This window comes from Rhinichthys klamathensis, unplaced genomic scaffold (assembly GCF_029890125.1).
Source record: "Rhinichthys klamathensis goyatoka isolate OS25496 unplaced genomic scaffold, OSU_Roscu_1.1 h1tg000605l_1, whole genome shotgun sequence".
NCBI lineage: Eukaryota > Metazoa > Chordata > Actinopteri > Cypriniformes > Leuciscidae > Rhinichthys > Rhinichthys klamathensis.
The window spans coordinates 94,774-108,670 of record NW_026607060.1 but is presented as its reverse complement, the minus strand read 5'-3'; the positions used below and the strand labels follow the sequence as shown (position 1 = coordinate 108,670).

At 39.2% G+C, this 13,897-nt stretch overlaps 1 protein-coding gene across 1 annotated transcript in view; it reads right to left on the bottom strand.

The window, feature by feature from the left end:
• itga3a (integrin, alpha 3a) overlaps positions 1 to 13,897 on the bottom strand; it is a 42,107-nt gene that overhangs the window by 17,816 nt on the left and 10,394 nt on the right. Inside the window, 15 exon segments of the mRNA XM_056240616.1 lie at positions 6,406 to 6,574; positions 6,829 to 6,926; positions 7,057 to 7,206; positions 7,378 to 7,420; positions 7,422 to 7,506; positions 7,666 to 7,733; positions 8,260 to 8,337; positions 8,528 to 8,664; positions 9,632 to 9,720; positions 9,940 to 10,139; positions 10,238 to 10,448; positions 10,796 to 10,888; positions 10,983 to 11,220; positions 11,339 to 11,436; positions 11,948 to 12,075. Coding sequence (XP_056096591.1) covers positions 6,406 to 6,574; positions 6,829 to 6,926; positions 7,057 to 7,206; positions 7,378 to 7,420; positions 7,422 to 7,506; positions 7,666 to 7,733; positions 8,260 to 8,337; positions 8,528 to 8,664; positions 9,632 to 9,720; positions 9,940 to 10,139; positions 10,238 to 10,448; positions 10,796 to 10,888; positions 10,983 to 11,220; positions 11,339 to 11,436; positions 11,948 to 12,075 — 1,885 coding nt within the window.

Here is a 13,897-nt window from a genome sequence, read left to right as displayed (position 1 = left end):
GTGTGGTTATCCACTCATAACCTACCACTCCAGTCCGTTTCTCGGAAATTAGCCCCCCGTTTTGTCGGACCTTTTCGGGTCTCCAAGGTAATTAGTCCTGTCTCGGTCAAGTTAAAGTTACCTTTCAACCTCCGTCGTGTCCATCCTGTCTTCCACGTCTCCTGCATCAAGCCCGTTATTCACGCCCCTCCGCGTCCGTCTCTCCCCCCCGTTTTAGTCGAAGGGGCTCCAGTTTATAAGGTTCGTAGACTCCTGGATTCTCGCCGTCGAGGTTGTGGTTACCAGTATTTAGTGGACTGGGAGGGGTACGGTCCTGAGGAGAGAAGTTGGATTCCCTCTCGGGACGTCCTGGACCGCTCGCTTATTGATGAGTTCCTCCGCTCTCGACAGTCCTCTTCCTCGGGAGCGCCAGGAGGCGCTCGTTGAGGGAGGGGTACTGTTATGATCCAGTCTCTTTCTCTTTCCTCTTCCTCCCTCTCCTGGTCACACACGGTATTGTACTCGCAATTACTCTCTCTCCAGCTGTTCCTTGTTCCCTTCTGCTTCTCTCTAGATTCCCCGCACCTGTTCTCTCTTTTCTCTGATTGCGCTTGCTACTTCTTTCCTCTCTTTTCCCTGTCTTTTGTCAGATTGTTTGTTAACCTCTGATGAAAGGAGTTTCACAGATTTTTCCTCCATCAGTTCGTTTTCTGTCCTGTCCTGTCCTGTCCTGTCTGGTCCTGAACAGTCCTACTGGGAATCATCAGTTGCAAGTACTTTTGTCATTTGTGCTAAATCTGCTCTCTGTATCTATTCAGTACCTATGCTGCCTGAACTGCTACTGTTTCCCGTTGACCATCCATCGTGTGTTTCCCGAGTGACCAGAGGATAGCCGCCGCCTTGCTGCTTTATCCTTGCTGTCTGCCACCCACGCACTCCCAAGGAGGATTCTTTCTGTTAGTGTTAATCTGGCCCTAGTACCGGCTGTTTCTGTTGTACATTTTCCTACAAGATCATTTCAGTTGCTGGCGGCTTCCTCATTTGATTGAATTAAAGACACTTTGACTGTGATTCGCTGTTGGGTTTTCTCTCACCTTATAACAGTATAAAAATCGAGTGTCTGTAGTCCTCTCAGGGCTGTAATAAACACAGCTACTTATCTCCATTCACTTCCACCCCCTCCATTCTGGGCTCCTTCCAAAACCACGCCCCCAAAACACATGAACGCGCGATGCCGACAGCTCACAGCTGGAGGACGCGCTTACCAGCGCCCAGCGGAGAGGAGCAGTGCATGTAGTGACATCATGTCAGACTCACATGTAATAAAATACCTAACTTTATCATTAATGAATATAAACAACTAACATGGCTGTTAGTACTCACTATCAAGCTAGCATATCGATACTGGTAAAGTTTAAAATATATTGAGTTTGATTCGTTAACGAGCTAGTAACATAAAGCAAAGCTAAAAACAGGTTGCATTGATACACGTTTTCCCATTACAATCAGTTACACTGTGATGAAGGTGAATTTCGTGTAAGATTCATAACATATACGCCGTGTTTTGCATGTAATTGTGTCTCTTACTAGTCTCTTACCCTCCTCGAGTCAAACGAGTGCGCGCATGTGGGCAGCGCATGTAGCAGCGGGGGTGTTGCCATGGTTGCGAGAAGAGTGACAGTCGCCTAAGCCAATCCATTGTTTCGTCCCGGAAGGAAATAATGAGCTGTGTTTAGTGCAGATTAAACGGTCTAGAGTCACTCGATTTTTATACTCTTTTTATCAGAGTACTTACATTTTAATTATGCATTGATATATATAGAAAGTTTAAACAAATTTGGGAAAAAGTTTTTTAGACCAAAAACGACCTACCCTACCTTTAAGGTCTTTCTCATTATTTTTTTATTTTGTAATATTTTGTAACTATTGATGTAATATTAACCCTAACTAGACAGAACTTACTAAATGTTATTTTAAGGCTATCTTGTTATCATAGAAATGTTTGTATAGAGTGATAAAAGCCAAAATGGTCAATAAATTAGAAGTTAAGGTATTTTGCCTTTGTATGACCCATTATTGTTTTGCAGATAATGCAAAGGCAGAATACAGTAACTTCCGAATAAGGGTCAAAGGTCAAGTTTGAGCTAAAAAAAAATTAATGTAGATAAATATATTCATTATGACAACTACTTGGCAAATTTTCATTGTCCTACCTATCATACAATTGGCTGGACAACAAAATAACTTTAAAGTCATTTTTCTCAGTTTCACACTCTGGTGAGTTAAGGTCTTTTGCCTTTGTAGGGCAGAGTATGTCACCAGAGCCCAACGCACACCACCGATTCACTTCGCACATACATCCTTGGGCACTGGCCTAGCATGGCTAGGGATGTGAGAAGGTTCGTCCAGGGATGCACGGACTGTGCCATGGCCAAGAGTCCTCATCTGGCAAACTTCTACCGCTGCCCGTTCCCAACCGGCCATGGTCACACCTAGGAGTGGACTTCATGTCTGACCTCCCACCTTCTGACGGTAATGCATGCATCCTGGTGATAATTGACCGATTCTCCAAATCCTGTCATCTTCTCCCCCTCAAGGGACTACCCACAACAATGGAAACAGCAGAACTCCTCTTCAATCACGTTTTCAGATACTATGGACTCCCAGAAGACATCGTTTCAGACCGTGGACCGCAGTTTATATCAAGGGTATGGAAAGCGTTCTTCTCCCTCCTAGGTGTGACCGTAAGCCTATCGTCCGGGTACCATCCGCAGTCGAACGGGCAGACCGAGAGGAAGATCCAGGAAATTGGCCGTTTTCTACGAACCTTCTGCCAGGGCAACCAGAACTCTTGGAACCAGTTCCTAGGCTGGGCCGAGTATGCCCAGAACTCCCTCCATCAACTGACTACAGGACTCACTCCCTTCCAGTGGGTACTCGGTTTCCAGCCACCATTGTTCCCGTGGTCAGGGGAACCGTCCAACGTCCCAGCAGTCGACTACTGGTTACGAGAGAGCGAGAGGGTCTGGGACACACTGTTACAGATCTGCCAGTCTCTCACACCAGCCAATCACAGCGCACTCCCTCACCTGGGATCTGATCACACACACCTGCACCTCATCATCACTGCCAATACTTAAGCACACACTTCACCACAGCTCACTGTCCGGTCTTGTTTGTGTGAATAAAATTGACTACTTGCCTCACCTTGCAGCAACCTACCTGACTTCTCCAGCGATCTCTCTCTGTCTCTGTCTCTGTCTCTGTCTCTGTCTCTGTCTCTGTCTCTGTCTCTGTCTCTGTCTCTGTCTCTGTCTCTGTCTCTGTCTCTGTCTCTGTCTCTGTCTCTGTCTCTGTCTGTGTGTCTGTGTGTCTGTCTGTCTGTCTGTCTGTCTGTCTGTCTGTCTGTCTGTCTGTCTGTCTGTCTGTCTGTCTGTCTGTCTGTCTGTCTGTCTGTCTGTCTCTCTCTCTCTCTCTCTCTCTCTCTCTCTCTCTCTCTCTCTCTCTCTCTCTCTCTCTCTCTCTCTCTCTCTCTCTCTCTCTCTCTCTCTCTCTCTCTCTCTCTCTCTCTCTCTCTCTCTCTCTCTCTCTCTCTCTCTCGTCCTTCCTCTGTGTCTCCAGCGATTCTGCATACCATCCTTCCACGCCTTCATCTATCCATCAGCATTCCTGTAAGAAGATACATTCCATTCACTGCCAGCATCCCACTCTCCAATCTATCATTGCACTTCCTACTCACCTGCTTCCAGTTCACCCGCTCATTGTTGTCCAAATAAACTTCCTGTTTACTTCATCTCTGTCTCGTGAGTCTGATTTCTTAACAGTTGCATATACTGTAATCATTTAAACACTTCTCTTAGGTAAGAGACAGTTCAACCAAAAATGTATTAATTTACTCATCCTCATGACATCCCTCAAGACTTTGAAACACAAAGAAATTTGTAATCATTTCTGTCCATTCATTGAAATACATGGAACAAGGATGTTTTGGAAGCTCAAATGTGTTTTCTTGATGTGCAAGAACCAGATTGGTTCTTGCATGTGACGCACACACGTTTGAGCTTCCGTTGACCATATTTGATATGTAATTTGATCAATGTTTATATGTGAATAAAAGCCTAAATTAAATCCATTTAAGCAGCCGATCATGTCTCGTTAGAAGACTTGGTTTAAACCTGCTCGCTCTGTGTAACACTTAAGGTGGTTTTCCAAATCTTATGTTATACTTAGGAAAATGACAGTTAAAGTCCCCATGAAATCAAAATCAAAATGTTTTGGCTTTTAGTTTAGGTTAGCCTTACTGTTATCTATACGCTAGTGTGCTCCAAAACAATGAGAAAAGATGCTGTGGCTAAAATCAGGCACTTGTTCACACATTTACTATTTTCTACATGGTGAATGGCACATAGTGCACTATTATAGGGGATAGGGAATGATGCAGACAGAGTAAATATGCATTGGGGCGAATTAAGTCTGGTTTCACGCTAGTGTCTCACGACCCGCTGCAGCGCGCACAGTCTGCTCCGGTCCAAAGACACGATAGCACAGAGCGGAGCATATATGCGAGTCGGCGCAGACCAGATAATGTATCGCACCCATTTGAATTCTGCACAGAATGCTGTATTTTAAAGTGATATGGAGGAGATTATGAGGAGAAACGGTTAGAGATTAGGAGGAAACTGTGATACTGTGATCTGCCAAGCTGTGATAAACAAAATGCTATTGGCTAATTTAAAAAAAGGGGAGGAGCTGTTCGATGTGTCCGATCCTGTCTTCCTGTTTCAGTAAAAATTAAAGGTGGGGTATGTGATTTTCTTTTTTGACCATTTTTTCAAAATCACTTGAAATCCTATTCCTAACCCACTTACAGCCACTGAGTTAGAAGCACTGAAATGAAAATTAAGCTATTTAATCATCTGTGGAACGGGCAGGACTCGAAAAACTCCAGCCATGACCACCTAGAATCATTGGACAGAAAATGCGTCAATCAAACGGTCGTACCATACCCCCCCTCCCCCATCCCCCTCGCCGCGTGTCCCCTTTGTGCGCATACTCAAAGCTCGTGACCCAGTCACAGTGAGTGCAAGTCGCCTCGGTACAGAGAGAGAAAGAGAGTAAGTGCAATCTCGCAAATCTGAGTTTTGCAGATGCATGATTGCGCGTCCATGTTCTTCGAATGGCTGGAGTCAGGCCCAGCGTTGGAGGAAAGAAGGTAGGACCTTTTGAGTTGTGTATTTTCAAAATCTGCCGGCCGTTTTGCAAATCCCATACCCTACCTTTAAGACAACCTACCTTTAAGACAACACATTGAGTAATGCTGAGTATTTCAAGGCACTACAGTTGACCTTTAAGGGGTTTTGTGCAACCCTTATAGTTTTTAAAGGTATTACTTAAGTGAAAAATAGATACTTAAGGGAAAATCTAAGGGTTTATGATGATTTACCTAAATAAACCCTTATGTAACACATAGCCCTGGTTTCACAGACAAGGCATAAGCTAGTCCCAGACTAAAATGCATGTTTGAGTTGTTTTAACTGGCATATCTTAAAATATGTCAGTGCCATTGTTTTGTCTCAAGATGATAATATTTTTTTTCAAAGGCATGTTTATAAAAGCTACTTAAATGTCCTAATTGAACTAAGGCCTAATCCTGGCTTAATCTAAACCTTGTCTGTGAAACCAGGCCTTAATGGTTATTTTCTGCAACACCCTTATAAGTATAAGGGAAACCTAAGCGCGATCTTAAGGGAAAATTACACTTAAGGTGCTTTATGCAACCAGGCATTTGTAACTAATTTGAACAAAAAGTTGCTAATATGGCTTGTACAGCTATGAATCCTACATAAATACTACGTAGTCTCTACAAAAACTGCAGCTTTGTCTATACACTCTATAAAAAATGCATAGTTGTTTTTTAAGAAGTTATATTATTGCTGAAACTATTGCCTACAGGCAGAAACAAAAGATTAAGCATTCTGTTGTGTCACAATGTAATACTCGCTTCCAGTGTAGACATACTGTTAGAGGCGGCTCTTTGTCGTCATGACAATCAATGCTATCTGACTGTTGTATATGTTTGTTTACAATTGTATTAATACATGAGACATGCGGTCTCAAGTGTATGGCACAAGTGGTCGTGATAGCAATGGGTGTTGGGGTGGAGGAATGGAATTGAGTAGGGAGAGGCTTTGATTAACTATCTTCAGAGGTTGTCTCTTTTTCAGGTGTGGTGGTTTCACCACAGGTACACTTTCCTGGCCTGGTTGGAAAGGATAGTGTTCATCACATAAATGTGCCATAAACAGTTCTAGATCAATCAATGCCGGGTCTGGATCTGGACTGTGGTCTGCCAATTGGTGATCTCTGGCATAGATTGTTACATGACAAAACTGAGGTGTAATTTCTGAGGACATCTAATGATCTTACCTTGGGATTCAGGCTGGAGAAGCTGAGTGAAGAGGGAATGGTGACATTTAGAAGAGCACTGTAAGCATCTTCTGCTTTCCTGTCCTGTGATTCAATGTTGAACACATTCACCATTAACTTCAGCTTCTTTACGTCGGTAGTGTAGTGAAAAATCTGAAGGCCGTTCCGCCTGTAAAAACACACCGACAGGTTAGACGCATTTCACATCACCTCTATGATGTTATGGCAATTCCAATCCATTTACGGCTCAGGTAATTGGATCAAAAGTGTTCATGAGCAAAAATGGGTCATCATTTAAAGGAAGCAAGGATCAGATTGGGTATATTCTTTCTTTGTAGCATGATGGGAGATATTCAGTTGATAAATTCATGTCTATTCAGTCATCTATTTCTCCTTTCAGAGGAAGCATGATACTGAGCTTACATGGGGAACGGTGTGTTCTGCTCATCTGTAAATGTAGCCGTCATCTGAAGGTTGCTCTCACATTTGTTATCTACTCCACATTCTTTTTGTATGTGGATCTAAAGAAAAAGATGACATTGGTGGAATATAAGCGAGAATGTGAGCAGGTGGTGAAGGGCATACATTGTATTTCCAAAAAAAAAAACATAATTTGTGTTTGAGCGAGGCAAAGTATGCTGTCAAAGGTACCTCAGCTCTGGCAGTCAGAGCATCTCTTTGGCTGATCACAGGAAAAGCATTGAGGTCCTCCAACGTCGGTCCGCCTGAGGGAAGAGGCTCCTCCAAAGACACGTTCAGCAAGAAAACTATCGGCACCACCTTGTCTTGGATCGTATTGAACTGTGAGAGTTAAATACAGAGACAATATATCAAATCTCTAACAATTAGCCCAATTTGACCACAGGGTTAATGAATCAACCCAAACATTAACATGTCGGCCCACTTGATGCATATGCTAGAGCCTTTCCATCAGATAAAAATGGCAATTTAAAGGATTGCCTTGAATCATACCAGCTCGAGTTTCAGAGAACGACAATCTCCAGACGGATTAACTGCCAGTGTATCTGCCCTCTTTGTTGTCAAGGAAACGAACACGAGTGTTCCGAGAGATCTGATCGGCTTCCACCGTATATTGAAAAGCTGAGGAAAACAACAGATCTTTCTTACACTTTATGTCGGATTTTGATTCTGACAGTCAGAATGTGAAACAGTGCATTGCATCATACATTTCACATGACTATAACATTTAGAGGTTTTGCATTTTATATTTAGGGTAACAAATTGAGATGTGGGACTTACTAATACTCTTCTGGGAATTGGTAGTGCCAGTGCTGAATGTGTAGGAGAAACAGATCTTTGCTTCAATACTGCATAAGGAAAAGACAAACAGAATTAACTGATAGACATAGACATTAAAACAACAGTTTTGACTAGAGCTGTACAGTTAATCAAATAAATAATCAGTATTAAGATTGCTGGTGTGATTAAATTAGGAAAATATATATTAGAGCATAACATTTAGATCTACTCTCATAATGTCAAAGATTTCGATTTACAACCTTTTTTTTTGTGTATAATGCAATGGTCAGTCTGAGGTGACTTTTTTCAGGAAAATCAATGTAATAGATTTTTGCTCAACAATATTTTTTGATTATTATTTAGCATTTGGAGGGGATTTTATAATACTATACAATATTTATGAGCTATGTCTTATGAGCTATTAGAATTTTGTATAAAATTCAATAAATGCAATATTTCACGTTAAAATAAGGTCTTATTTCTTAATCATTCTGATCTAGTGTTTTGGGAAATAACTTTTGTAGTGGGCTTCCTCCATTTCCATGTAAACCAAAAAATGTGAAAGTTGTAGCAAGACGTTTGGGGATTTATTACCAGGCATCACAGGTTTGAGGGTTGATAACTGCTGGTGTCACAGTGAAAGTATTCTTTAGGTGAATCACGGGGCGTGCCCTTTGTAGACGGGAGATAAAGAAAACACAGTGAGGGAGGGACCCCTAGTCTGAAGAAAAATCACTATGCTTACCATAACTTACTATTGTGATATAATAGTTAACTGTCTTGATCTACTAACTTGATCCTAAACAACTAAAATATGTAAAATATGTCAAACTGAAAAAATACAGTTACACTATCAAGTCACCTAAGCAAGACCACACGATCATCTAATGATCCGACCGCTATGTCTGGGTAACTGTTTCTGTCCACATCCATGCCACCACTGATGGAATAACCAAATGTCTGAAATCCACCACCTGAGATGTCTTTTCCATCAATGACCTGAGGATATAATGTAGGAGCAAAAGTTAGACATTTGCAATATACTGTCCTGTCCTATCTAAAGTATGTCTAGTTTGAAAGCAGTGTGAATATATATAGTAAACAACACATATTACACAGACAAATAGTCAGGATTGACCCAAATTAGTGTAAAACCAAACCTACGCTAAAAAAATGGGTCACAGACACAAATACATGAAGTTTTTGTGAACTTTCTATTCAACAAAGAATCCTAAAAATAAACCTTGTATCACAGTTTCCACAAAACATATTAAGCAGCACAACTGTTTTTAACATTAATAACGTTTCTTTAGCACCAAACCAGCATATTATAAAGATTTCTGCAGGATCAAGTGACGCTGAAGACTGGAGTAATGATGCTGAAAATTCAGCTTTGACATCACAGGAATACAATTACATTTTAAAATATATTAAAATAAAACAAATTTTAAAAATGTAATATTTCACAATATTAGCTACCGTTTTTACAGTTTTTACTTTAATAAATGTAACCTTGGCAAGCATAAGAGATTTCTTTCCAAAATATTTTTTAAATCTTACCAACCCCAAACTTTTGAACATTGAACATTCTAAATGTTAATTTAACCTAAAGTTGTACTTTTATAAATCTGTAAATAATGACTACACAATAATGTGAGGAATCACTGTTGTGGTCCTTCCAGTACGTAAAGTTTGAGGTATAACGGTTTGTAATTTATGTCGTAGAACTAGATGTTAAAGTCTTCTAAAGAAATGCTAAACACAGACTTCCTTTTACTTCAAAACAGCTATTCAATTTTTTTTTTTTAATTCTCAAAATGCTAATGGCTCTAACATGCTAACTCTCTTTCAGATTTTAATACTACAAACTAAACTATAAACTTACTCTTTAAACATGCTAGTTAAATACTTTAAAAAAATAATCCAATATTTAAAAATTGACTAAATAAAAATATTCTCATCTCACCTGACTTGGCTTTTGGGAAATACCCACTTTGCTACCCATCCATATAGAAACGCTGCCTGTACTATGATATGGAGCACCAACAGCAAAATCTGTGAAGGAAAGGAGGAGCGTCAAAATTTAGTCAAATTACTTCTTAGTAATTCCACTAGAAGGCAGCAAAGTAAAATGTCCTTGACTATCACTCTGACTGAGCACTTCACACAAAAGTGAATTATTGCAAATAACCAGCACATTAAAAATAAACTAATACAAGCTAAATACATGTTACTTGTACTGAGCAAATACAGAAAAAACCCCACAAATTCTACCTTGGAAGCCGTCCTGGTTCACATCACCAATAGCAACAACAGCCATGCCAAAAGCAGAGTCCTTAGGCCCAGTGAGTCGTCGGACCACGTCAGATGTGTTACGAAAAGACCCGTTCTGGTTCATATAGACATAGACTGCACCACCTTCATCTTTTTTCCGGTCAAAATAGAAAGGGGCTCCAACAATCAGATCCTTCCAGCTATATGGATAATATGAAAACACCTCCATGTCAAGTTCATCCGTTTCATTAATGACCTCAATTAAAAAAGGGAGCGAAAACCCAAGAATTGTATTTACCCATCATTGTTAAGGTCCACAACAGCAACACTGTTGCCAAAATAGGATCCTACTTGTTCCCCCATGATACTTATTTTGACTTCTCCATTGTCACCATTATTAAAAAATTCAGCCATCATCACAGATCCTCTGGCTTCGTCTCTTGGAGCTCCTGTTACCACTGTGTCTTTGTCTTTGCTTAGTACATCTCGATCCACAGCTATAGAGTAACCTGCAGAGCAATCAGTCAACAATAACCAAGTGTTATGTTCTATATCTACATATTTACATAATTGTAAAAAAATGTATGTGTAAATATATATATATATATTGTTGTTCAGTATTAAGGCAAAATATAGGGATCCATTATGTAATTAGGATAAATGTCAGTGAACAATCAGTTGATGCAACACAGACACACACTTTATATATATATATATATATATATATATATATATATATATATATATATATATATATATATATATATATATATAATTAAACTTTAATTTAAAATATTTTTAAAAATATGTATTGTTGTTTTCAAAAACTGAACGCATAGTTGTGGCACTGCCTTACCAATGTAAATATTCCCTTTTTTCATGTCTTGAAGCTTGCTCCTCACTTTATCAAACTCGTCATCCGGGTTATGCCACTGTGAATATGTATTTCCTGCGAATGATAGACAATTATTACAAGGGAATTTAGAAAGGAATTTTGCATTTAGAAAGAAAAATGCTGTTTACAGGAAACAGATTTCCCTCACCTTGCCAGTTGAAGCATCCAGGTGCACCGAGGAAGATCTTCATCTGAGTGACAGCAGCAGACATTCCAGCAAGACACATTCCTTCAGTATTCTGATCTTCTCTGGGGTCACACACCTCATCGTACGACTGCCACTGAGAGTCTGTTTTGTTATACTCTAAATTATTTCCACGAACAAAGCACTTCCCAATCATGCGAAAGTTGGTTGCGAAGTTCCGTATATAACGATGGCCACACGCCTATTAAATAGAGTGATGAATATTGATGTTAAGTTGGAAAGAGCAATGGATTGACTTTTCATAGACCAGAGGCCAACATTACAAGTAAGAGGAGTCGGGTCTTTATTATGAAACTCACCAGTACACGGCCCCCTGGTTGACTCTGACTGGCTATCGACACACCAAGCCACATCCCATCTATTACATAATTTTTAGGGTCTGGTTTATCTTCAGGATCTGTATAACACAAAGCAATTATTCAGATCGGTTCTCTCTGTAGTAACACGGAGACATGATTGCTGTCACACTTTGAAACAGTCTCATCCCACAACAACAGTACTAAATTGTACATTTCCTTTCACATAAAATAATAAAAAATAATAAATGAAATAAAAGAGGGAAAAATGAATAATGCACATTTAAGTCCAGTTTGAATGGCAGGCACAAGTAATAATTAATAATAATAAAAATAATAATAATGACAATAAATATTATTACAATTAAATAATAGTATCATTATTAATGTTTAATTAACACTTTATTACTATTTTATTGTTATATATTATTTTTATTTGATTCTTATTTTAGTATTTTTACAAACAAATATATAAATAAATAAATTTACTTATATGAATGCAAGAAAAATGAATACAATTTAAAAATAACAACAATATTAATAATACTTATAAATACTTCAAATGGAGAAAACTAGAAAATGTAAGCGTCGTATGATTGGCAGGAAAATTACTTGAGTTGAGCAGATTCAGTCTTTTGCAGTCTTTGCTCTCTGCAGTGATTTGACAGGCATATACGTCTCCAGTCTCATTGGCTGACAGGCCAGACTCTGCTTTCTCCTTCGGTGCTCCTACAAGAAGTCTAAAACATGTATAAACCTGATTGAGCTCAAGTCTGTCTCGAGGCAGTGTATTACGCCAGTTGCTCCAGTAAAACAGTAATGGTTGTTGGAGAAAAAAAAAAAAAAAAACATAAGGATAAGGCAAAAATTCCCATCCAGCCAAGTGCCACGTATTGCTTGTATCTCCACAAAATTTAGTTTTCACTGCAGATAAACTTCAGCAAGTCTAACTGTTATCTGTCTGGGCTTGTCAGGCTACGTGAACTCATTTTGGTTGGAAGGACTTGTCAGAACCCATTACTTCCAAGACACAGTTCAACTATGGACAGAAAACCCCACTGTAAAAGCTAGTCTTTCAACTACTTTCAGAAACCTGCTGTTTAAAGTGTCTGATAAACATACAGCATCTTAAAACCGCAGGAGATGAGGATCACATTTTACTCAAATGTTCATTTTCAAACAATATGGAGAATGGGTTTGCGACTTTGTGTAATACCCGAACAAAAGGGTGTCTCTCCTTCTCTTCCTTGCATTTCCAAAGGCGAGCTATTATGATACATTCGCTCTTCATTCCTTGCAGAGAAAATAGCTTACTCAAGCTCCCCCTATGGATGAGTAACCATTTTGTTTTTGATTATTAAATCTAGATAGATACGAGTCAGGCTTAAGATACCCACATCTGCCATCAGGGAATAGATGTAATCCTCTAGAGCCCTTGAGGAAAGTGAGCAGAATTAAAGAGGCATTTCATAAAACTATAATCACAAAATCAATGAATTTTATTTCAATATTTGTGAGAGCACGACAGACATAATAATGACTAAAGCAGTGCTGCCTGTGCGCTCGATTCATTAATGTTTCATGATTTTTGGAGTCATGCACACTAGTTGCTATTTTATCCACCTTGCAGCCTGAGGGCTCATAAATATTCCACTCTGTGAGGGATGAGATCTCATCAGATCATGACTCGTGTCTAACGGGATTATGAATTGGCTTTAGTGGGAGATGCGGTCATTTCAACTTCTTTAAATTCAGTTTGGCAAATTTGAACAGAAATGCATTATGTCTGACAGTATAATTACCATAGATTTCAGAACTTGGGTTATAAATAACTTGAATATAGACACTGAGTAGGATTTTCTGTTTCTAGTATACCCGCTTATTGTGCAGAGACAACTATGTAAACCATTGTAATTTTCCTTACAATTTCCAATGTAAATACAATTTACATTTACATTGTAATTATCAAAATTATGTAGACTTAAAGCCATAGTTCACTCAAAAATTACTCCCCCTCATGTCGTTCCAAACCTGTATGACTTTCTTTCTTCTGCTGAATACAAAAGAAGATATTTTGAAGAACTGTTTTTGTTCATTTAATGAAAGTCAGTGGGGTCCAAAACAACACTCGACCCCATTGACTTTTATTATATGGACATATGGACAACTAAGGTATGAAAAAAAAATATTGTTCTGCAGAAAAAATGAAAGTCATAAATGTTTGGAATAACATGAGGGTGGGTACTAATTTACATTTTGGTGAACTATCCCTTTAAATCATGGTTCTAGTCCTGTCATGTATGCAAATCCCATAAGTGAACATATTATTACTGAAATACGCTGCCCCAAAAGAACAACAAATGCACAGTCTGATGTTTCCTTTGTGCTCATTTTCACAACATTCCTTTCCGCTGCAACACAGTTTCTGTACTTGTTCATATGCATCACACATTGTGGTGAGGTAGACTGTGAAGAGGACACAGACTGAGGTCAAAGTCAAAGGTAGGGAAAGAGAGGAGGAAGACATGGAGGGATAACGAAAGAGAAAGGTGAAGTGAAAGA